The sequence below is a fragment of the Onychostruthus taczanowskii genome, unplaced genomic scaffold, assembly GCF_017590055.1.
Source record: "Onychostruthus taczanowskii isolate IOZ18803 unplaced genomic scaffold, ASM1759005v1 scaffold72, whole genome shotgun sequence".
Lineage (NCBI taxonomy): Eukaryota > Metazoa > Chordata > Aves > Passeriformes > Passeridae > Onychostruthus > Onychostruthus taczanowskii.
Window position 1 is genome coordinate 511,404 of NW_024505008.1, and position 26,587 is coordinate 537,990.

Sequence of the window (26,587 nt, forward strand, 5' to 3'; positions counted from 1 at the left end):
GTAAAGACATTATGAGATTGACAGAGATCTAAATACTACAGTCTTGTTGCAGGATCATCTGTGGCTGCATGAAACTGAAGGAAGGGCCTTTTTAGTAACTGATTTTGTTAACCAGTGTTATCCAATCTCAGCTATGTGTTTCTATATAATACCTGCACAAAATATTAAGCTATTTGTCTTAAAATATTAAACTATTATGACTGATTTAAGGAGGATAATACAGCTGTGCTGAAGATACTTTAACAGCTCTGTGGCATTAGCAAAAGTCATGCTGTTTGGGAATTTTTGTTCCATGTGGCTGTGGAAATGGAATTAATGGCCCAGTCAGTTCTATTTACACTATGTAAACCTGTATCTTTGCTGTTTTGGTCCAAATCTGCGTGTTTTGTTAGAAATTCAGTATCCTTTTCATTTCCACAGCTAAAGATCTGTTTGTTTGTTGCCTCATGGCAACTGATATAATATTATATCATGGGAAGTATAATTACACTTACTATATATTTTGTATTAACATCTAATTCTGTTACTTCAAATTGAGAAAATAATTATCTGTCAGTTTTACATTGAACTAGTCTGCTCCATTAATTGACTTCTGTTTTCCCAATTATAAATCTAAGGTTATGGTTCCTATTAACAAAGTCCACCTAATTCTTTGAAGTCCAATTCAGAACAATGTAACAATTTTGCTGTTCACACAGACCAAAAAAAATACTGCTCAGTTCTCTGTTTCCCTTGTTTAGTAATTTTCACGTAAGGGCATCCACTTCAGGAAATAAAGTAGGGAATAGGTGGAAAATTTAACACAAATTTTTTTCCCCTGAGGTTTTCCTTGATTTGGTCAGCTTGGCAAATCTTGCTGCTTTATAAGGTTATTTTATTAGCCAATAGGTACAATATGAATCTACCATGATTGCCAGCAAAAACCAGCTTGCATACTATAGCATTATTTGGTAGCCAGTACCTCGAAAATTACTAACACATTTTTAGAAAGGAATACATTTACATGTTTTCTCCCCTTTATCTTTCTTCCCTTATCCACACTGATCAGCTTCTCTATGTTTGGGTTTGAGAATGTACAGCTGGACACGAATATTTCCAAGAGCTACTAGGTACTTGCTCCTTTTTTTTCAAGCCTTGTTTTATGACTAAGTCTCCTTTTTCCCTCTGCTGAAAAAGTTGGTGGGTTCCTTTGATTGAGCAAATTCTTGGTTTCCACAGAAACCTTTGGATTTGTTAAATTTTATTATTTGTTAAATTTTATTATTTTATTATGGAAAAATCCTAGCACCCAGTAAATGCAAAGGTAGGAGTTTAACTTTCATTAAGAAAACTGCAACAACTAGTTAGGCAACTTTTTGACCATAATCTAACCCTAAAATAATGTTTGGGTATGTAAATGTGAACACAACGACATCTTCATGCTGCTTCTGTGGCAAACACATTATAATAAAATTCTTTTATCCATTTCCATTTAAATTGTTACTCAAGCCTCCTTATTTGTGTTTTGGTCTTGTTAAAGACATTTTTCTCACTGGTGGTAAGCAATCACAAAGCTTATTCAAGAGATATTTACTGGATTGTTTAATTTGAAGCACTTTTGCCATCAGTGGAATAATCAAATTTTTGGAGATTTTATAGTTTGTTTTGTTTTGAAGACTAGAGAATTTGTTTTATTCCCATGTTTTGGGTGGGGTTTAATGATTACAAATAGATGGCATGTACAGCTTCTTGATTCTCGTCCAACAAAATACATCTGGAGAGTTTCCAGCAATAAATGCATTGTCTTTATCCCTAAGTTTTAACTTGCTATTTAGTTTTCTGAGAGTTTAAGTCCCTTTTTCTGTTCTCTTTTTTTCCTTTTTTCTAAATTGTTCCTGGTTTCACTCCTGACTGCACTCTGTGACAATGTTTTTCTTCCCTTTATGCTGACTTCCAGTTTTATCTCCACAGTTGCACTTCAGTTGTACCTTGAGCACACAGCATGAATCTTAGAGTGTGTCCTGTCTCTTCCGGCACTATGCCAGGGCATCAGAATCCCAGCAAAGATGAGAAATCCTCTAAGAGAATTGGTGTCAACTACTTCCCTAAAACCTTTATCATTTCTTGGCTCCTCAAGACTACTTTTGTCTGGGCAGGGTTGTTTATTGCTTTATAGCAATCTTCAAGGACATCACTGAAAAAGCTGTTATATCTTCTCATAAAACTGATCCAATGCAAAGAATCCATATACGGTTAATAACATTCATTACTGTATCTTTGGACCTCTGACCTTGCAGTTTTTTAGGTGATTGGTTATCAACTGAACACATGATGTCTGTGATACTCACAGAGAAATTACCTTATTTTCTGTTTCTTGGTTCAGCAGTATTTTCTAGTTTCTATCAAATAAGCAATCTATCTGCACAAACAAACCATCCACTTGAGAAGTCACTCCAACTCCAGCATGTCTGTACACATTTGAGGAAAATACTTTGCCCACACTAGCATAGTGCCTGAGATTTTCACTGTCTCTAGTCTTTCTTTTTTATAACAGATCTGAGTCATCTGTTGGGAAGAATTCATGCACAGAAAATAGTACTGGATTGCTGGGCAGGTTATTCTGCAAAGTGCCCAAGAATTCAACTTCTACCCTCACTGCCAGAGCAGTGTATTGGCCATGAAATGCTAGGCACATACTCTTCTGTCATTCCCAAAGATCCAGGTTCTGCAGTTTAGATAAAGTCAGAGAGATTGGTCCTTTCATGTACTATTACATAGCAGAAATACACTCACTGGTTAGTGTGTGTACTGGAAATGTTTCTCCCACTTAGTGGAGCAAAGCCCTCAGACCAATGCACTTCGGTACCACTCCACAGGGAAGGTGTAATTTCTTGATCAAGGGATATTGTAGTTCCTAGATTAGACACTTCCTGGGGCCTCTCATTGCACTGAAATATGAAATGTAAGTCTAACTGGTCTATCTTCCTATACACGTCTGGAGGAATATTAAAGGGAATTTGGTATGTTTAAAATCTGTCAGCTTTTCAGACACAGCCAGCAATGGAAAATCATAGTTGAATTCTAAAATTCTTCAGAAAAAGAGTTATGAGTAACCATTGGAATAAAACTAAGACAGCAGCACATTAATGTGCCTTCAGCCTTCATAAAGGCAGCTCCTCTTACACTGCACTCCAGCTTTTACAGTTAATTTTGTTCACACACTCTTTGGCACGTGATACAGAAAAACATACATTCCGGTTGTACACTCAATAACACTTTAGCAGAAGTTAAGAAAATCTGGTCCATTCTTTGTGAACACTTACTTTTAGCTAGCAGCATTATTTATCTAAGAGAAAAACATGGTTACCATGGCTTTATTGGAGTGGCCTCCTCCTTGGAACTCGATGGTTCCAAAAGCGTCTGTCGGGCTGAGCTGCGTGTGCTTGCTGATGGACCACTTCTCCGACTGGATGTCATTGCGAGCAAGCCTGGTTTCGTTTTTCTCATTCTGAGTAACGGAGGCGCTTGGAGGCTGTCCAATGTGTTGACCTGTTAGACGCCCACAGCAACACCTATGACATTAAACAAACGGAAAACCCGAGTCACGCGCGTGTATAAACTCAACAGGGAAACAAACTACAAAAACAACCCAACCCCTTTTCAGCTCTGCTGATACCTTTCCTGAAGCCTTTATGTATGGAAGCAACAGAGTATATACACACATATATAAATATATATACATATACATATATATATATTAGCTTTTTTTCCCTGAGTCTTGTTTACTTGGACTCTCCTGCATTTCAAAAAAATCATGCTTTGTTCTAAATGTGTACAAAATGAAATTAAAGATCTTCTCTTTTCTTCAAGTAACATAAGGATAAGTAATCAGCTTTTGCATGGATTAGCACAAATTTTAAATTGCTAGTTTAATGCATCTATTTGCTACAACACACAGTGTTGTGTGTCATGCATCCAATTTAGGTAAATATTCACTGCACTGAATATTGAGCTAAGAAGATAAGGAAGTTAAACACAGATGCTGACCCACCCTTGATTTATCTTTTTTCCTATGAAATAAGGTTTGAAATGTAAACAAATAGTTCCTATAGGAATCCATCACTCCAGATGTAATTCAACCTCCTTCTGAACAAATAAGTTTGCAAAATATTTATATGCGGATCCATTCTATGCATACATATATATAGAGAGTTTTTGTAACCAACTTTCATTTTTCGTACAAGTAACATGCAATTACCTATGGGGGTCTTTGGTGCTGGGTATGATATGAACACATTCTCTCTTGTAAAATGCTCTTTCTATCCATGATTTCTGCGCCTAAAAAAGAGAAAGGAAATGCCTTGAGCTCTTATGATATACAACTTATAGTACAACTGTAGTTAAACTTCAAACAGAAGAGGAAATTTCACTGATTCTTGAGAGAAGCAGAGCATATTTTGTAGAGGGCAAATACTCCATTAGAACTATGTTTACCTTCTAGAGCTAAGCACCCAATACAAGATTTTAATATTTTTCTTGTTCACTAGCTGGATTACCTCTTTGCTATTCTCCTAACAGAGGAAGAAATCTCTGGAGAAGCATTAACTCGAACTCTAAACCTTTCTGCATGGCAGAAAAAACACTTCTGTTTCCCTATCATTGATACAACTAAGACAGCTCTAATTAAAAAAACTTACAACCAAACCAACAAAATTACCTGAAACATTTTTACACAAGCACTGAGAGTGCTGTTTAACACAGAGGCAGAAACTACAGTTTCTATGTGGACATCTTAATTAAAAAAAAAAAAAATTAAGAAGATCTGTTTCTGAAACAAGACACAAAAATTTTAATACATTGAGTCAGATGATTGGCGGGTAGCCTCTAAAATTGTAGCTATGGTTGTTCATAACACTCAAGATCTTCCATCACATATTCATACAAAAGCAGGAAATTTCCTGCAACATAGTTTTATTGTCAGATGCACAAGAAGTCGTTTCAAACAGAGAGATGGGTAGGAAAGAAAAAGGGAAAAGAGAAGAACAAATACAAAACAAGAAAGGAGAGAATTTCAGAGTTCTGAAATATTTTTAATTATATAGGAAATTCTCACTCCATATAATATGAGTTCTGGCAAGCTCTCTAAAACATTCACAAACATAGAACTCTATTATTTAATTTAATAAGATGAGTTGAAGCTTTCCGTTGAAAATTCATTTAAAACAGATTAGCTTAATACATTTAAATAATAAAATTACCCATTTAACTACACAGCATAAACAGAACTATAAACTATGGACTATGACAGAATTATGTGAGAATAAAGTAATGTGAAATGAACTTTAAACAATTTAAAGGAAATATGAGCATTTTACCTCTATGACAGGACAACTTTTGAAACTGCCTGTGCAACTAATTAATGTTACTTTTTACTATGCAAGGATATATAAGTAATATCTATATATTACTTTCAATAACTAATGTTACATCACTGTCTAATGTTACCTTCTTGTCAACTCAATCTGTATCCTGTTTTACATGTTTAAAACCAGAACCCTCTGCTTCTGAAACATGTGAAAATTACTGTGAACTAAAGAAATTTCTTGGAGTTGGTGAATGTCACTAGCACAAAATATAAAATAACATCACAAAAATTTCTAGCTATGTCTACTACTTACTAGTCCCAGTATATAGAATTTATTCTTCTGATTTTACAGAGAAAATAATTCCTTGCTGGATCTGGTGGTTACTGGTGCTATTTAACAATATTTTATCTGTAGCCTCCATGCATTGTTATTTGAAAAATCTGCTGGACTTAATATTTTGTAGGAATGGCAGATATCTAGCATCACTTTTACAATCAGGAAAAAAAAAAGTCAGATAAAACTGTATTTGACTGGTTTTTTTCATGGTAGCAAACAGAAGGTTAATGTATTATAGAAGGTTGGGCAAGATACGTTTTGTTTGAACAAAGTATAGTTAAATAGAAACTCTGAAAGTTAAAAGAGTAATAAGACACCTAAGAGAGACTACCTTGAGATTTAATTTATTATAACTTCTAAATATCCTTTACTAAATATATTACTATTTTCATCCTTTTCTGCAAACAATTTACCATGGTGAATTTCCTGGCTACATAGAACAAATGTGTCTTTTCTAAAGGTGGTCACTAGCTAAATTTATCTCAAGTTCCAGTACAAAAAGGTGCCATAACAGGTACATCACTGAATTTTTTTCACTGGGCACAAAAGCAAGCTTTCAATACCGAAGAAACTGACATTTAAAATTTGTTTTCCTACTCTTTCTCATATTGTTTTTGCAATTGGAAAAGAAACACAGCTACATTTAAAAAAATTAATAACAAAAATAATAATTTGTATTTGAATTTTCATCACACTTCTTTAAAGGTAATATTGTAAAAATAATAGTTGGGTTCAAAATCTCCTTTATTCACATCAGGAAAGGATACTTTCCAGCTTTTGGATCTCAAACATTGTACTCTCCTATCTGGCAGAATTGTGATGACAAAATATGTGATTTACTAATCCTCTAATTCCTTGTCCTTCAAAATTTAAAAGAAAGCATTTGGTTGCACTGTGCCACGACTGTTATCTTTCTGCAAAAGACAAAATTTGCAATGAACTATAAAACTCAGAGATATAATAAATTATGCTACATGTTGTAGAGTCTTTGTAACAGAATAACTTCAGTAAATCAACATATTCATAATTAAACTGTCTGCATTAAAATCTTACTTATAATGCAAATTAGTAAAGAAATAAAAAGTTTAGAAGACTACAGTGAAGATTTTCAAGACTAGTGGAGGAAGAAGCTTATCTTCTCTTTCTCTTCAAATGCCTCTTCAATAATGGTTAATGAGACAATTCAAAAGTCCACAGTGAATTCATAAACTACACGCCATACTTGAATTCAGTTTATTCATAGTTTAACTCTGGGTAAATCTCTCTCTTTATCACCCTTGCTGCAAAATCCCACCAAGAACACTTTCTTTCTCTCTTTTCTTTACCTGAGTACCAGGCCTGGCATTAAGGCTGTCCCAGAGCAAAGCCTGCTGCCCACGTCTCTCCGCGGCTGGTCATTGCGAATAACACGTTTGTGCCTGGCCCCGCGCAAGGCGCTGGCTCTGCCCGCGGCGCAGCGACGTGGGAGCCAGCAAAGCCCTCGCACCCATTAGCTGCTTGGAATGTGCTGCTGTGGGATTAGCCTTGTTAAGGGTTCAGTGGGCACTCACCCATGGCCCCGCAACACCGCTTGGTTTGAACATCTAATCTGACACCAAAAGAAAAACAAATCCCTTGAGAGCTTGGATTTAACTGGCACAAGCCTTGATGGGCTTTTTGTCTGCTCTCTTCTTTGCCCCTGAGAAAGTGAGCTGGTCAAAGTGTGATAAGACACTCTGAGTTCTTAAGTTTGACTCAGGAAAACCAATCCATCAAAAGAAACACTGTACTAAGCTGGAAAGAGGTTGAGAACACAGGAGAAACTGTTAAGCTCCAAAGAATGAAAGCAGTGTGTTTATTGGGCAACTGTGAGAAATCTATACACAGTTGAAATATATTGCAAATAATCAACAATAGCATTTTTCCAAAGGAACTGGGGTTTTTTTACTGTTTCCCACCAAAACTGCTGTACTGTAGTGCATATAACTTTTCATAACCAAAACTTTGTCCTTCAGAAACAAGCAGCTGCATTGTTTTCATCATAATTAAAAGCTGGTAACTTTAACCAAAAGTTGAATATTTACAAATCTGGGGACTACTTCTTTACAGTGCCCTCTTGATATTAACATGGATGAACAACCTTTTCATATTAATTAATTTTTGTTTTAGTACCTAGCAATAACATAGGTTTAGTTAGTTACTTCAGAAGTTTTCAACACATAAACTATTTTGACTCTTAACCCCTACCACTATGTTTGCATTAGCTCCTCTCTACTTCTACATATGCCTACATCCCTTCCTTTCCTTATCATTAAGGGTGCATATAATGCATGAAAAATATTCTGTCCACCCTAGGTAATGACAAATACACAAGCACAAAACTGTTCTGCATGTACATTAGCCCTGATGGGCCCAGAATGGGCAAGGCTGAGAATATGCATTAACTTTTAAACTTCTTAGACCATCACACATGTGGAGAAGTTTCTGCTAGGCTGGCTAATCCATGAGATTGCTTTTGTCTCTTGGTTTCCTAAGTTTTTTGGTAAAATACATACATGTATTTTGTAAATATTAATGTATATATTAAGAATGTACATACACACACACACACACTTTTCCAGCAAACCTGTGACCTGTGAGATTTCTGAACCAGAGATTGTGTGCTTATCTTGTCAGATCTCTTAAATGTGGGATTGGACCAAAGATGGTCTGTGGAGATGGACAAAGGCAAAGTTGGAGCCAGGAAGAAAACTAGTAAACAGTTCAGTGAGGTAAAGAATATGATGGGGAGTCAGCAGGTAAAGACAGCTTGGTTTTTAACACTAGGGAGTTTGGTTGAGAGGAGGGAGAAAGAGTGAGGCAAAGAAAGGAAAGATCTCATGACTGAGATAACTGGTTAAAAATCTCAACTGATTTTAAAGTGAAACTTCAGTTTTTGAACCTGACAAAATTCTGGAGATTGATCCTGGTTTCAGGTTTCAGCTTGCAGAGTAACATGGAGCAAAAGCCACATCTTTTGTCTTAAGAAATCAACAAAAGAAATAATGGTTATGTTAATTCCCACATCACCCAGTGGCACTAGGACGTTTTACAGGTAGGGACTTCAGAGTTGTCATATACAACTCATGCTAAGGTTATTGCAACTATCTTTGCTCATTTAAAGGTGCATAAACTTAGGGCTGTGTGGCAATGAAACTACCAACGCCATATGCATTTTTATTTTTTGAGGAGTAATAAAGAAAGAACCAGTACAGAGAGACAGGTGTTTCTTTCAATATTCTACAACTGCAAAATAGTGCTTTCAGAGGTGGATGCTGCCCATTTAATGACAAAATCTTCCACCCACCTCACTGTTCATGAAACAAGGTATTAAAAAGCAGTTAGCAATGAACTCAGTACTGGTTGCTCATGGGAGGTGAGGGCAAATACTTAAAGACAGGTTTCACTGGGGAAAGAGAGGTGCTTGAAGCCTTTCTCTGCTTTACAGGGGGACAGAAAAGCTGGATGGGCAACGGAGTATTACTGAAGCAAATTACAGAGAGGATTAGAGGAGGATATGGTGACGGAGTGGCATCAATGCTATTGCAAACTGATGTGATTAGTATTCCTTAACCAAATGGGAAAATTCTACTGTCTCTGAATAACAACCCTGTACCTGTAAATTTCTAGAGCTGTATTAGTACAAAGGAGGGCAATGCTTCAGTTTAACCTTATTACAAGGTGTGCTTGGGACAAATTTCTAAGCCTTATTTCAACACTGTGCAATTATAAGCACTATAAGCACTTTTGTTTCATTCTTGAAGCATTAGGAATTTACCTGTCTGAACATCAACTCAGGAATCATTGGGCTGTCCCAAAAGATTTAATTTTCTAACAGAAATTTATTCCTAGTATCATCTTAGAGGCTGACAATCCGACCTTTACTGAGTAGAGCTGTACTTTGTTCTTTTTCTAACAAGCTTCTCAAGCACTTTATCATCAGAGCTGCTACAAAAACAATGCTGAACTGTCTTGAAAATCAAGTTGTATACAGTATAGTACACAGGAGGGCATAGAATACAGTCATTTACTGTTACAGTATGTTACAAAAATTATCTCCTAACACTGTTTACTGCATGTAGTTTTTATACTGTACTTAGAATAAATAGAGTAATGTAAAAATAATTAGGAGCTTTTCATTCAATGGTTAATGATTTTAGTAATTATAGCTGACAGTTTTCTTACTTCAAGGACACAAAAATGAAAATGTTACATCTCTGCTAACACTACTGTGGAAATGTGCATTTATGCTTTATATAGACATGACATGGAACAAGCATATGTCATTATTATCCATGCTATGACAATTTGGCTGAAAGCTTAAAGATATTTTAAAAAGAACTAGGGAGAATTATTAAATCCAAAATTTATGTAGACATTCAGTTTCCTACTAGCTTCCTTAAGATCTGTAGAAGTGTAAGGGGAAAATTTTAAAGAAAATATAATTAAAATGAAGCATATAATGTAAAGACCACTTTCAAAAAGTGTTTTCTTCTTATGAGTTTTACCATATGAAAGGAAGAATGAACCCTAGCAACTTAATTAATGAGGTTTCTTCAGATACATATTTATGATTTCACCAGAACTGCTGTGAGTTTAAGTTCTTTAAATAAGTAAATAAACCCTTTCTAATAAGAAAGCCTTACTTGATCAAATGATAGGTTTATCCAGACCTCTGTTTGCACTTTACCAGTGTCATGAATAGGGGCTATAAGAAAGGGAAAGCACATCAAATGTGTATAATGCTTTCCCCTAGAAGTTTCTCAGCTAACAATTTTCTTCTGCTTATGGACTTCCTGCATAGTTGTGATTTCTACATGCTTTGTTACCCTTCATGGTATTTCTCCTACCAACTTGCCTGATGATTTCTTCCAAGCTTTCAGCATCTTTATCTCTTTCTCCTTGCTGCAGAGGGAAACACTTCCTCCGGTTTGTTTTGAATGTGACTCCTCATACTTTCCCATTGCAGAGAGAGGCAGTGAACACTCATCTCTGATCCATCCTCTTCATACCTATCATGGTTTTCAAGATGCTTTCTGAAGTATTTTTTTTTTCCCAGATTAGTAATTTATCAAGTATCCCCTTCACACAGAAGCCATTTATTACCTTTTATCATCCTTGCTGCCTCTCTCCAAACCTTTTTCAACTTGATTCTTCTTCTGGGAGGAATCAGAACTGTGCACCAATGGTGGACTGACCACAGATTGGTATAGTGGCAAGATGATGTTCAGTAGTTTGGTATCTATTTCTTGCCTAGTAACTCTGATAGAAGATTGATTTTGTTTTCTTGCCCATCACAACCGAGCACTGTGGTATAGTTTCACAGGAGAATCTAACTAAACCCCAATACTTCCCCTAAGTGTAGTAAAGAATTTACAATATTAATGGTGAATAACAGCTATAAAAATCAAGCTGTTTTAATAAAATCGTTATTACAAAGCAGTAATAAACCTATCCGAAGTTCTAGTTTTTGTCAAATGCAGCTTAAAAATCATAATAAAAATTATATCATACAAGTCTGTAGCTGCAAATACATGACTAGGAAGCAAAATACACAGGAAATATTATTCTGCCACTCAGTGCTGGTAGATTATTTATCTTTTAAACTACTAAGCTTGTTTCTGGCTTCTAAAAGAGTACAACATTATTCCTATCTCTTCAAACTAAGGAAAGAAAATACCTTTCACATTAAGCAAGGTCTCATGCTGTCTAATAAAAATCATGAGGTTAAAATGCATATGTAGGAGTTATGCACTGAATCTAATTCTGGACTGAACTAGTCATTCTACCTCATAAATGTATGACAGCTATAACATTGCCTGCTTTTCATTAGATTGAGGTGGTTTTGTTAGCCACTGTGTGGGTGCTGAGCTGCTGAAGGAATTAAAATTAAATTGTACATAGCTGAATGAAAGGGCCTGTACAAATGAGGATTCCAGATGTTCCCAAGCCTAAACATTCAACTGAACCAATTTTATGCCCCTGTTCACATTTCATCTTATTTAACATGCTGTGTTTACTCCCAAGTCCCTCTTGAGCCCCCTGAATAATGGAGTCCCACAGGCACCCTTTGTGATAAGCCTTGGTTGCGGCCATGGTTTCACCACCTCCTAGGCACATCACGTCTGCTGTCTTCTGACTGTGGTAAAACTTCAGCCACATCTCTCAGCTATTCTTGTAATTACCTCTGTGTCACATTCATCAGTTGTGCCAACTGTGTTGGAAGACTCCTGGACCATTCTTGCCATCTTTATAATACAAAACATGAGTACTAAATTGCACAAATCCTGCATAGATGCAGCTATTTCATTTTCTGTCCTACAACCTCTGTTTCTTATTTTTCTTTCCCCAGTATTTTAAGCATCAGATTTTACTGAATTATGCCCTAAGGAACATCAAATAATAGAGAGATATGTTTTTGGCATGTGCCAAGCCTCATGTGTTGTTTAGATTTCAATAGTCAAATGGTGGCATTGACAAGAGTATTTTTAATGTTAGCTGGTTTATATATGTTCTTTTCAAGAGATGGTGGACATATTCTGAATTAAGTTACAGTATTTCTCTCTCAGTTGACATTCAAATTTTCATTATAAACAACAGCTTCAAAATTTGCTTCAGATGTCGTTTTTTGTTATATGATCCAGTGTGACCTTTGATTTCAGTAACATATGAACTGAAAATAAATGCATTACTTTAGCTAGCTCTTAAATATTACACAGAAATATTTAACAAAAGATGCCAGTGATTTATCACTTGAAACAAAACTAAGTAAAACCTTAGCAAATTTTGATACTGTTGTAATATAAGGAAACATTTCCAGCACATTATCAAAATGGATATTTTGACTTCTACTAAACCAGCTGTCTTTCACCAAACAGGATGTTGAATGGAGGAAGTACAGACAAGTTTTTAGGTTTGAGAGTTTACATTCAAATCATATCTGACAGTAGCACAAATCATGAATGGAAAACCATTCAGAAATATGATACTTAATATGAAGTAAATGCTTTATTTTCAATTTGTGGTCTGTACCTGCTCACACATGGTCAAAACAAAAAGAGCTGATGCACCTCAGGAAGAAGGCAAAAGCATCACTGAACAGGGGAAGAGGGAACAGCCCTCCAGCATCTGTAATAGCTCCTGAAGCCAGGAATACAGAAACTCTTTCCCTCAAACCTCATTCTGAATCCTCATAAGGATCCTTCCACACAGCTGCTTGAACAGCTGCTCCTCTCCTTCCACTGCAGAACTTCCTTCTCTGCCTTGTCTGACACAATGTGAAGGAAAATATCAGAGAGGGTCCAGAGCTGCTTGACAGAACTGCTGCCACACAACCCTTAGTGACCTCTGATTTTGGGCAGGGGTAAGGCAGAAACCAAAAGAAAAAAAAAAAATCATTAAAAAAATCTTGTTGCCAGTTGCATTAGCAAACACACAGCAAATCTCTCATAAATTTGTTTTTGAGAAAGGAAACTTGTTCCCTGCAGTATGTTAAATTTCACCTAGAAAAACTCCCATGAAGCTTGGCATTATAGTATTTTATTTCCTAGTGATTTTGGCATTATTTCAGAGTTATTATAATCTAGGCTTAGCTGTATAATGAGCATTTTCTCCCCTGTTAAGTCCTGGAGACTTGTAATATTTGATTTTCCTGAAAAATATTATCCACGGTTCAACTGTCTACCTAATACAATGTTTTAGTTCATGAATAAATAAATAAATAAATAAGAAAAACAAAACTAAAGTATAATCTGATTATTAGATTCCTAATTTAATCATGAATATAATAATAATATATTGATACCTTTTTCATACAAAAAGACGGTTTCATTCTATTGTCCATAGCAAATTCACATAGCTGTGAACCATGAAGTTCAAAATACCTAGAGAATAAGAGCATTTCTGAAGCAATGGGAATGAATGATCAATTTGAAACACTGTCAGATAAAGCCTGGTTCAGCTGTTATGAATAGTACGAGAAACTCTTTATATGGATTTTGATTCCGCTTTAAACCTACAATGCTGTTGGGAGGGAAGAGTGTGCAATTGTGTGATCATGGAGGCAGCATATTTAAAATGTCATATTTCAGCAAAACTGAAACACTTAGACCACTGTAGCACTAAAAAGATTCTATACTTATGACCAAATGTTTATAGCATTATGTAAGTCAGTTGTTTTTTGAAAAAAGGTCTTAGATTTGATACTATTTTTTAACCTACATTGCTGTGTCCATGTAAAAATTACTCATGAGAAAACTAGCAACATATTTATTGCTTTTTGATCATATTCTGCCCATAATAATTCTGTGTCATGCACATACCTGTCAGCTTCAAGAGACAAAAAATTACTTTTTTTTATGTCAAGGGTTTTCCTTGTCTTGCTAGTATTTCTCAGTTAGAATCACAACTACACAAGAAAATTTACAGGCCTTTGTCTACTGCACTACAGTATTTTTGATCCAGGTTGATGCTCTAGCGCTGAGCATTGCTCCTTTACTCCCCTTGGCAGTGCAACTTCGCTTTTTCCTTCTCTTCATCATCAGTCTGATTCAACTTCAAATGAGAAACAAAGACCACTGTGACTACTGCTGTCAACTCTTATCCCTCTGAGATGGAAGCAGTCAGACTGCCTGATCCAAGAGCCCTATAAGTTCCTGAAAAGAGGAGAATTGCTGAGAGATAAAATGAAAAAGTACAGAAATCTATCACACTTTGAGCCCGATTTTAAAGAGGTGCAAGAGGCAAAGTATTTTTTTGCCATTAGCTCCCTGTGTACAATAATTATTTGTGATTTTCCCTATGGACTGTGCAATTTCATAGGTTGTTCTGCAGTATGCACTTCCTTAATTGGAAAAGGAAGTAAAATCTTGTAAGTTACATTCAACGCAAGTTATTCCAATGTTCTATGACTCAAGTATGACTGTATAAGCACACCCATTTTTCTAAGATGGATTAGTCTTATCATATTTTTTTCTTTCTGCACACATAAATTCATTATTCCTGTTTTCTTCTGAGGTTTATTTCTACCCATATAGCTTAAGCAAAAGTAAACAAATAGTATTTTTTAATACTGAAGTGGCAATCACCAAATAAGAATTTATAAAGTTTCATTACTTTTCTCCAGGGTCAAATTATAAGAAAAAGAATAGCTTTGAGACATAAATTCTTATTAAATCTCAGACTAAGAAAATAAGAAAGTCACTGGAAATATAAATTATATAGGTACATTTCACGTTTCTTGTTTGATCTGAACAGAGGGTCTTACCTTAAAAGGAATGTTGCAAAAAGGATCAGCTAGTATTTCTGTTTCAGTAAGTTTTAAACTTGGTTAAATCTGCAGAATTCCGTGAGGAAAAGACATGATACAAAATCTCAAGCAGGATTTTAATTTTAAATTCTTGCATAAGAAATTACTTTGAAGGTGATCTATATCAAAGTTTAATCATATTAACCATGCTGTGTATCAACACATGATTACAACCTATATTATAGATAATAGAAAATATTTCAGTGGATTTTCCATTCTGTTTTAATGTATAGAATAAGCTTTGTTTGATGTTTGAAAGGTTTTCTGAAAGGTCTTCTTGGCCTGTCCTGGTTGTGATTATTAAAACAGTCCTACAGTTTCATTCTAATCCTTGAATTAATATTAGGATTAGAATTTTATAGTGAACCTGGGTGGGCCTCATTAAATCTCAGATTCTGCAAATTCTTGTTTTTGGGCAATACCCAGTTTCATGACTGTGGAAAATTTGAAGGACTGGAGCCAAACAATGAGGAAAACAAGCCCCAGGCTGTCACATTGCTGCCATAGTTTCTTGTGCTTTTAGCCACAACAGGTAATTTTTTGTCCTAGTTTTGTTAACTAGCTGCCAGAAATGGTAAGAACAGCAACAGAAAAAAAAAAAAGAATTCTTTGGCATGTAATATTCCTTATATGCAATAACTCCTGCAACTGTATCTATATATGCATAAGCACAAAACACAACTGAAGTGGAGGATCCCCACTACACCAACGTAGAAGTAAAAAAGAAGCAAGAATAATCTTGTTGAAGCCTTGGAAAAGGACTCAGAATCAAAGGCAAAAATTGTTGTAAACATCTATCATCCAATATCCCCAGTCGGTGGGACTCAACACCATTTTCTCTTTCTCCATAAAATTTTGCGATTAATAGTCACGGTAAAGGCTACTGATTGATGATACAACCTGAAGAGGATTAAGATTACTTTTGTAGCACCACAGGAAAGCCACTGTGAAGGCATTTGAACATGACGGCAGGAAGAAGACTGTCACTACTTTTTGGTAGATCTTCCGGTTTTTTCCTCCAAAATGCAGTAAAATATTTTCATGTGAATAGATGGATTTTGTGGAACAACTTTTTATGAAGTATGGAAATATTTTCTGCGGGCTAGTCAGTCCATCTTCTGTCTCTCTCAGAAAAGCCAAATGACTTCCTTAAACCATTCTTGACCTCACTGCAAGCTATGGGCCTAAGAAAATAGGCATTGGTGTGGCTTCTGAGTCAGCTGGACCGTCTAGGTAGTCACAGCTGACTCTTCCTACTTGGAAAGTTATACAAGAGAAAGAGAGCTTAGCTGATCTACGATGGCTTAGATCATGTCGTGTAAAATGTTAATACCACTGGCATGGCAGTGCAACTTCCAACCTGTCACCTCATGAAAGGTGGTGGGGGTTGCTGAAGGGTTAGACAAGACTGCCAAAATTGCCATTATGCTCATCCACTAGTAACAGAGTCGGAATTTAATTCCTAGACACAAAGTGACTGATATAAAATCTTATAATAGGCAATTCATTTGGGGTTTTTTTGGGAGTTATTTCACTGAGGTGTATTTTGTTTTGTTGTTTTGGGGTTTTTTGTTTGTTTGTTTTTTTGGGGGTTAGATTTGATTTGTTTTGTTTTGGTTGTTTGTTTTGTGGGGTTTTTTGCTATTTTTTACTTTGCTATTCTGTGAGACTTACTCTGAGATTTCCAGCGACAGAAATCAGAATACAAGCATGTCAGAAGAATCTTTTTCCTTGAGATGGAAACACTTCGGAAAGCAAGGTGGTATGGGCCTTTCTTTAAATTAATGCCAATCAAATATTGTCTGTTAACGACCATGCCGGGCTTATAGCAACTTGAACTCTACAAGGTTATTCAAACACATGTGACTGAGGATAAAAATCCCTGCTGCTCTTCAGTGCTCTATCTTGAATGCAGCTTGCAATGTTCTAGAGGATTCTGGAAGGAATGAAACATGTAATTTGAGATTAATTAGAGTTTCTGATTTTAATGAATTCTCATAGTACAGGTAAGGAGAAAAAAACCAGTTAAGAAGCAGGTCTTATTATTTGCAAAGTTTTATGATGGAAGTCTTTTACGAGGAGAGCATATAAGTAGTTTTCAATGACTCTCTTGTTTTGACTTGACTTTGAAATAAAGGCTTTAATGTAATACTTTTTTGGGTTTTTTTGTTATGTTAAATATTAAAATCTAGTGATAAGGAAGAAAACAATACCAACCCTTTTTACTTTAAAAAGGCTTAAGAAATTTCTCCTTTTTTCTTGTATTTTGTTGTTTAAATCTTCTAGAATTTGATTACATGGCACATTCCTGCTATATGCCCCAGCAGGCTCCTGTATCAGGACTTTCTGATTACTGCTTATGCATTGTTTCAAAGTGAACCCGTGAAGGATTTAATTTAATAGAGATTAGTACTTTTATTAAACAGTGGTTAATTGAAGCCTCCAAGTTCTTCTAAATGTTGTTCAGTGAAGTGGATTAGTTGCTTTAATTTTTGCTCTCTCATGCAAGAAAATAACATTGAGTGAAATAAATACCTTTTCCATTGGTCTACTAAGAGTGACATTATTATAGGGCTTTTACCTTATGTATTTTAAGCTGGCAGTTTTCTAATTTACAGAGGTACCTCTGGTTCAGCAAACTTACAAACTATGTTGGTCCTAAAAACCCTCTCTTGGATAGTTTAATTTTTAAAATGAATAAATAAAGACCACCATCAAGAACACCTTACTAAATGTATGACCAAAATCTGTCACTGTTTCCCCTTTCTGATAAAAAAAAAAATCAGAAAAAAAAAGTTATGGAACATTTATAATTCTTATTTTAAGTTTGTTTCCCTAAGACTGTTTCCCTAGGTGTTCCTCTGAATAGCTTTTTAATGTGATAATCTTATTTTCAGTTGACCAGCATATTAGGAGGGATTGTAAAAACTTATAGAATGTCAGTTGCTCGTTAAAGAATATTGGTGGCTCACCCAAGCCCAATTTATTAAAAGCTTATTTAGAAAATTTTAGATTCTAAATGAAGATGTCTGCTTCATTAATTTTACCTGTTGACTCCTCAACAAATGATAACTTAAAATTTAATTAAATGTAATAGGTCATATTAATTTTACTGCACTGTTTGTACACTAGGAATTCTTGCATAAAGAAAAAAAAATAATTCTTAGTAAGATTTGGAAAAGAGGACTAAATAAAAGAAAATAACTTACCAAAAGCAACTATATCAAAAACACCTGGAAAAACACCTCTGCTTCTATGAGAGTTGTGATAATAAAACAGCTCCTATTTTTGCCAAGCAGAATAGTTCCTGCTGAGCTCCAAGGGGCAGTGAGGAAAGGCTCAGCTCAGGGTTGTGCAGGGATTCCTCTGGTTGCTGTCTAGCACAGAGCCCTGACCAGGTGTGCAGGGAGGTAAGAGGCTGCTGTGGTGGCTGAGTTCCACAGGTACAGCCTGCAAGAACACCCTGGCCACAGGATCCCAAGGAGCTGCTAAGTGTGAAAGATGCTCAGTACCAGCTTCAAAGAAAAAAAAATTAATAAATATGCTTAATTAGCTACTACTGCTGTTGTCAACCTATGTTTTGTTTACCCTCTTCAAAACAACTCTAAACAAGTAAACTTGTTATGGCAAGATAGGTTTCCAAGTTTAGACATTAATACTCTAAGAACAGTTTCTAATTTCATAAACGAGACACTTCATACCAAAAGTAAATCTGGAAGTAGCAATAAAAAGGTTACAGTGAAATTATTGATCTTTTATACTATTTTTAGACAGATACGGGAAAGAAATACTGCAGTAGACATGACTTAAGTGGATTTCACAGGAGAACCCAAATTTTAGTTTCATCTTTTGAAAAGTATTACATGAGGATTGCAGTTGGCCAAACTTTACCATTGCTTCTGACAATCAAAGTCATAGTAATCAGTGGTATAGCCTCACTGAAATGCAGAGACAAATTTGGCCCTGAACTTCTCTGCTTTTATGTCAATGCTGGAAATACATTATATATCAGACATCATTTATTGCATGTAGTGCTTTCTAATGTCACTCCCTTGGGACTTGCCAGGCAACACACATGGATTGAAGTGTCATTAACAGCACTAATCTGTCTGCTACTTCATCTCCAGAAGAGGGTCTGTAACAGGAGATATGACAACTAAAAATGAGTTCATCTTATCTAGCCTGCAGAATTTACAGATTCACAGCAGGAACGAGGCTCAAATCAGCCACATCTGCTTGAAAAGTCTGCAGACAGAAGTGACAAGTCAAGCCAGAGTGGTTACTGATGTAGAGGGAAGCCTGATATTTTAGCAATCCAAAGGACTGCAGTGCAACACAACCAGGAATATTATTCTCTTTTTCTTTTATGTTTCCACAGCAATTTTGCATATTTTCAGAAGAAAAATAATAACACAAACCCTTCATCTCTGAGGATTTAAAGTGCAGTTGTCTGTTCATAAATATGCACAAACACAAGAACTCATTGATGGTTTGGGAAGGTTGCGGCTCCAAGGGCACAGATCTCTGCATTAGAACAGGCATGTCAGGTCAGTAACCCCAAATCAACAGTGTCGTCAAGGAAGGAGATCTGAGGAAGGAGCATAACTGGGCTGGGTTTTCTCTGCTCCTCCAGCTCTTGGAGACACTGGGAGCTGATTGTGGGGATGATGCTGGTGAAGGTGGCCGATTTCCATTTCCATGAATTGAAAACTTCTCATTACAACCACAAATCTGGCAGAGATCTGATACAGATCTCCTGTTCTCTGTGTTCACACTTGAATGTTACTAGAGGGCAAATCACTCATCTGCAGTAAGCATCTGCACATCTGCAGTATGTGCAACCTCTTGCAAGCCTCCCATTCTTTAATTACTGATCTGCATGTTATAATTTTCAAAGACTTCATAGCAAAGGAAACATGCAAGATTAAACTCAGTAATTCACCATCAGTGAACCAGTAATTCAGCATCATGGCTCTAGGTGTAGTATGTTTTGAAACAGACATTTAAAGTCAACCTCTGAAGGCTGGATTCTTCACCAAAAGGAAGAAATCTAAATGGTTCCCCATGACAGTTCTGCATGGATTCTCCCAAGTGTCAGTATTTTGTGGTTGTCCATGCCTGCAAAATGCTCAAGTTAAGGAAGAATCAGAAGCCTCCATTTATGAAAATCACACTGCAAGCCTCAGAAGCACAAGGTCTGCTTGTGAAAAACGCTCATCTCTGTGTTATTTTCTCATGAAATCACATAATCAGCACAGGAACTTTATGTGTATGTTTGCATGAAAATGCAGTTTTTAAGAGCCTGAATGCTGCTGGATGATTTGCTTGTCCAAATGAACTGTATTTAAAATTTCAGCTCTGATCCTGAAAAGTACTTCACCGTATTCTTTGGTTTAGGCTTCCTTTTCAGCACTGATAGCTGTATTCTATAACATAAGTTGTACTTCTTTTGTCTATATCCAACAAAATAAAAAGTTAAGATACCTCTAAAAACTCCATGGCCAAAGAACAAGTCTAAAACCTGGAAGCTACAGCCTCAGAGCTGAGTTTCCCTTTGCTTTAAATGTCTCTTTTTCACAACTTAATGAAGAATGAGACTATTGCCTTATTCTATAAGGCAATGCTAACAGGATCTAGGTCACTTGGCTTGCTATATTACATTCATATGCAGACAGCTAGCTAGCTAAAACATGTGAAAATTTTTTTAATAGGGAAAAAACTCACAAGAGGTAACAATACAGCATAAAAAATGAAAGGATGTCACAGGAGTTGAAAACTAACACAATATATCTTAAGTTTCTGAATATTTTATTCAGACTCTTATTACTTCATTTCTCTGAGAGTTTCCTCATAAATGCATTAGGCCTCAAATATTGTGGGACAGTATAGAGAAACAAAGACAAGAGGATATTTTACAAAGATAGATGCTCAACAGACTTGCCATTTTGTAATGTACATTTCCAATGAGAACAATTTGTTCTCAGTTTAGCTTTTTGATGGCATCTTGACATTTTTACTACAAAGCACACATTGTAATATTAACATTTTAGCTAACAGAGCTGAAGACACCAAACCAAGCATTTTTGGAGACCACCATCAAGCAGACGTTCCCTCTAACAACAACAGAGGGATCTTCCAGGATAAAAATTGTTTGGCTCAAAGCACAAAAGCAGAGCATTGCCTGGAACACTTTTCTGCTATGATGGAATGGAGCCCATTGATGGAAAGTAAAGCAAAATAATCCTGTACTTTCTTTCAAAATGACCCAAATACTGGGTTACCATTTCCCATGCACTCCACAGCTGCTTTTTCAGATGTCTAATTCTATTCTGCAGAACACAGTGAGCACCACAATGATAAAACCTACTTCTACGCTCTCCTTTAACAACTGCATTTAGAAGTGGTTCTGTTGCCTAAATACTTTTCCTAAAGTCTCTTCTCAGCTTCAACAAAAATGCTGCCTAATACTGGCAATCTCTTGCCACTGTAATGAGCTTTCCAAACTGAGTCAGAGTAGATTTTTGAGTGGTAATTTGGAAATTTCATTTATGTTTTTTCTTCAGCATTTTTCCTCTGTCAGTATCATAGAAAAATAAGATTGTCTATTAATCTTTTAAAGGCAAATTCTGTTCCATGGCATACTTTCAAGCAAGGTTATGCAGATTTCTCTCTTACAACTACCCATAAATTAAACTTCTCTTTTATTGCAACAATGAAGAACGAGCAATTCCCCCAACAGTGGGATGGATTTTTGTTTAATTGGAACTTTTCCATAGGCAAGAAATGATTAAATGTACATGTGCTCCCTCCATAATTATAAGTCCACTCTGCTATCAGTAATTTAACACTTATCACTTCTACCTGTAGTTACACTTAAATCCAGTAACTTGCAGATTTTGAAATGATTTATGCAACTTAAATCTTCTCTGTGCAGATATAAATCTACCAATGTTCATTGTAAGCCTCAGATGCCTGAGTCTTAAAATTAAGCACAGACCACTTGATTATCCTTAGTTAAATGAATGCAAAAAGAAAACTATGAAAAAAAGCAATATCACAGATTTGAGAAAGAATGTCCCTACTTATACATATTTAGCTTTGTTATAACTGAACATGATTTTTTTAGTGCTTGGACACCTAGAGGTTCATTCTGTTACAAAAAAACCCCATTAAATGCTACTAAAAAGTAATGAGAGAACACCCCTCCCAAGCCCTATAATCCCCCCACTAAACATTGTCCAAAATGAAGAACCTTGAATCTGATATAAGTTTAAAAATTTTGATTAGCAGGACTTGATGACACAAAACTTCATGTTTCACCCTAGATATTTTGTCAGTATCCAGAAGGCCCATTTTCCATGCCTCTGTAAGGGCTGATGCTGTTTAGTGTAATTGTTTGTGTAATCAGGAAGACCATCTTGTTATGCACTCCAGCAGGCTGAGAATCTGTGATTAAATTTTATATGGGGTGTTCATGGAACAAAGAGAAGGAAGACCAGGGCTGTGATTAAGATCTGTGGATGTTACACACACAACCCCATGCTACGGAGTTGAGTTGCTGTCAGAAATTAAAGTAGCTCTCAATTCTATTTCTATCTCAAGCATTTGCAGCCAGTCTTGTCGATTTTTATTATTTTATTTGAAGAAGCTCAACCACTGTTAGCAATTAGTCAACATAAAAAAAAAAAAAAAGTTTTTTCTTAAGACTTAAACCAACATCACCTTCACAGAAGTCTCTAGTGACTATAACCCAGCTTGAAAAATACTATTTCAAGTAAATATCTATGGTGCTGACATTTTGAAGGACTGTAAAATGCAACAGTACAGGTGCAAGTGGCATGGAATGTGGTGAGGTGACTACATTTAGTATAAATTCCTCGTTATATGTAGCATCTCCAAACATAGAAAAATCTATCACTGACTCATCCCCACCTACAAATATTTACTTAAAAGCCTGAGAAGGACTTTCCTAATAGCAATTCATTGCCAGAGTATTACCAAATGGCAACACATAGAGTGCAAATGAACATAATGGAATTTTAAGGGTTTTACATATTTATGTATGCATTCATATTTAACCACAGATGATCCAACAATGTATCCCAAAAAATTGTCATAGAATTCCATGCACAAGGCAGGCAAGATTATACCATTTCTTGACATCTGATATATTTCAGGTTTTTTAAAACATTAGGTTCATCTTCGACAACTAATCAAGAGAACTTCAGCCAAATTCTACAGCTATTTGTTCTGCCATGCTAATTATCCATTTCACTGCTAGTTATAATGTTCCATATAATGATTTGAATCTAAGCACAACATGAGAAGTTTAAAAACCTTAGATAATTCACTAATAATTAGAAAACATGTAGAAATTGGTTACTACCAGTCTAGTTTTCAAAACAAACACACCTTTGCAATTAATATCAATCAAAAGACTGAAAAGTTATCCCAAACCTTCAATCACAGATTTTCTTTTGTGATTAAATGTATAAATGATTGGCATCTGGATCTAAACACAGTGAATCAAATTCAGTTTCAATCTCTCTTGACTGAAGTGAGATTTGTGTGCTTACGAAAGGTGAATTTGATCCATAATACACAAGACACAACTATTTACCCAGACAGGCTTAATATCTGGCAAAATTAATTTTCTTTGAAACCACATAGACAATGTTCTTCCTGCTGTATTAAATCTTCAAGGCCTGAGCTACAATATGAATGATTTACACAGCCTTTGTGCAGGGCCTTTCAGGTAATCTGCTTGGGGGGGGGGGGGGGGGGGGGAAAAGAGGCTGTATGCATTTATTCTAACTGTAGCCAGAAATTAATTATCCTTTTGTATTTGTGTCAATGGAGAAAACTGAAGGTTATTTTTAAACCTTCAGTGCTTATTTAATGTTGAGGTAAACATCTTTTTCCCTGTGGACTCTACATGTGTCAGGGCTGTCCCTGTGTTCCATAATTTCTGGGCTCTCACTTCCAGGATGTGCAGTAAACACATTATCACACTTTCAACATACTGCCAGAAAGATCTAAAGGGAAAAGTGGTGAATCCTGCACGAGGACAACTTGGACTCCATGTGTCTGTAGCTATTTTTGGAACAGAAATCAATGCTTTTGGCTTAGAATTATGAAGAAAACCCACAAATCTTTAATCAAACCTGGTTCAATATTTCAAGCAGCAACACATTTGGGATCCTTTAGCTCAGAAGTTTTAGTTCAGCTTATTATTAACATCTATGCTACTACTACAATCAAAATGTTCCAAATTAGCTAAAAAGAAGTTTTCCAGAAATAACAGAAATATTCTTGAAATTAGGTTTATTTCCCTTAACATCTTAAAAGCAGCATATAAAAAGCAGCCAACACCAACACCAACAAACAAACAAACAAGGGAAAAAAGAAGTTGTCCAAAGCTATCCTTCTATGGTGGCTCTTTAGAAAGCTACAGAATTCACACAGGATATTTGTGGAAAATACCTACTGTGCTGCAGTAGGTATTTTACAGCTGTTATGGCTAACTCATGACATTGCCAGAGAAGAATATTTTTTTCCAGTCGTATGGGATGGTTTCTATCCTCTCTCTTTCTGCTCAATGTCATGTGGTGTACAGTCTGCACGACAGACTGACCCTTGTGCTCTTGCAGCTGCTGGTCACAGGAGCCAAGCTGAAGGAGGCTGCCTCTCATGCTGAAAAGGAAGGTCTCTGTGCTTTTGTGAAAATAATCAGACTTCTAATATAATACAGTCTACCTCTACCTGGCAAATTTGGTGAAATCATAATGCTTAGCCCCTATCTGATATTCTGCCAGCTATGCATATTTAGATATATGGGTTCGATTGTCTTACACTGCGCATCAAGATTAATTCAACAGACTTTAATGGATACCAAGACCTTCCCACTTCCCTTTATTTCCCTCCACCAGCGTCCTCCAGCCTACAATAATGTAACAAGCTAAAGGACACATCGATCTGTTCTGCTGCAAATGAACTATACTTTAAAAACTTCTGAAAAAACTGACCCTAATGCAGAAACAGGGACATGATCTGCTGCTTTAAGATCTGAAATCATGACAAAGGCATTTCTTTCATAATAAAGGTATTATATTTTAGTGGTGCCTTTAAAGAGTTATGTATAGAAAAATTTCAGCAATGTATTGCAATTTACTAATCTTCAGTTTATCTTAATTGCCTCATGACCTCACTGCCACTCATGCACACAGTCCTGCTATTTTTTTTAACAATCTCAAACATTGAAAAAAAGTCATGTCCTTCTCTTCAGACTACTCTCCTGATAGCTAAAATTTTCACACAAAATGTAGTCCGTTATAGGTGGGAGTGCTCCCTTGAGAAAAGAAGCTAAGAAATGATATTAGCAATTTTGCTTCCCATGCAGAGTCAGCAGGATATGTATCTGAACCATGCAGCTTCAGGGTGGTAAAATAAATTGTCACAAGCAAAAACTCATGTTTACTGCTTTTCTGGCTTCAGTGGAGATCTGAGCTACAGTTTACCACTGACAAAATAATTAATGTGATTGCCCAGACTGTGAACAGGAACCTCCACCCTGAATTACATAAGTTAGTAAAAAATAGTGAGGATATGCTGTAAGCACTTTTATCTTTCACATTCATCTTCCTCTCTGTATGTCACAAGACTATTTAAAATAAACTCCACTATAAAGGAAGTATGTTATTGTGAGACATGGGCATTACGTTAGAATTGAAGAAAAATTAACAGAAAATGGGAAGAAAAGTAATCCAGTAACTGAAGAAAACGTAGATGAAGATAGTACATTTTAAAAACCCAATTAGTCTTTTAAAAGCTTCAAAACACAATAATTAATGGAGAATATTGAGTGTACTTCTAGGAAACCTAATTCCATTATGAAAGATTGGTATTGATCAAACAGATGTACAACTAGCCTTGCATACTGCACATGTAGATATAGGGTGCCAGTGGCCTTTTTTTTTTAAATCCAAACAGTGACAGCTAAAAAGGAACATGCAAAATTTGAGCATGAGTCTATTGCAAATGCTTAAGCATCTTAGTGAATCAGCAACTCTTCCTTTTTTTTTTTTTTAATTAAAAAATATCTTCAAAACTACAGCTAATCAAAAGAACAGGTCTTAAGCAGCAAAATATAAATTAAGAATCATTGAAGAAGACCAATTTTAGACATGTAACTAAAAAACATTAAGTCAAATTCAAATGAAGATGACTGGAAGTCAGTGATTTTATTTTTACTGCTGATTTATTTTTCAGCAACTTAAATTTTCTCTTCAATTTGGTTACATAAAGCAGTATGTAAAAATTGCTTCTTTTTGTAAGTCTTAAGCGCATAGCTTATCCTTGTCATTCATATCTTCATAGATGCTTTCCACATGCAACAGTATTTTATGGCTTTCTGCAAAGCAAGTGTAAGTGGAGAAGTAATGCCAACAATTGTGCTATCAGCGGTTACAAAATATGAGTATCTCAATTGGCCTACTGGACCAGAAAGATGAACTCACTTTTAGTTGTGTCACTTCTAATACCTTATGGCAGCAAAGAAAAACAGCAGCTTATTTCCCACAGA

At 35.8% G+C, this 26,587-nt stretch overlaps 1 protein-coding gene across 1 annotated transcript in view; it reads right to left on the reverse strand.

Annotated features, from left to right (window-relative positions):
• The window catches only part of TRPM3 (transient receptor potential cation channel subfamily M member 3), a 260,190-nt gene that overhangs the window by 127,224 nt on the left and 106,379 nt on the right, over positions 1-26,587 (reverse strand). The window contains exons 2-3 of the mRNA XM_041422181.1: positions 4,238-4,317; positions 3,347-3,551 (exon numbers count right to left, since the gene is read on the reverse strand). Coding sequence (XP_041278115.1) covers positions 3,347-3,551; positions 4,238-4,317 — 285 coding nt within the window. The remainder of the gene's footprint in view (positions 1-3,346; positions 3,552-4,237; positions 4,318-26,587) is intronic.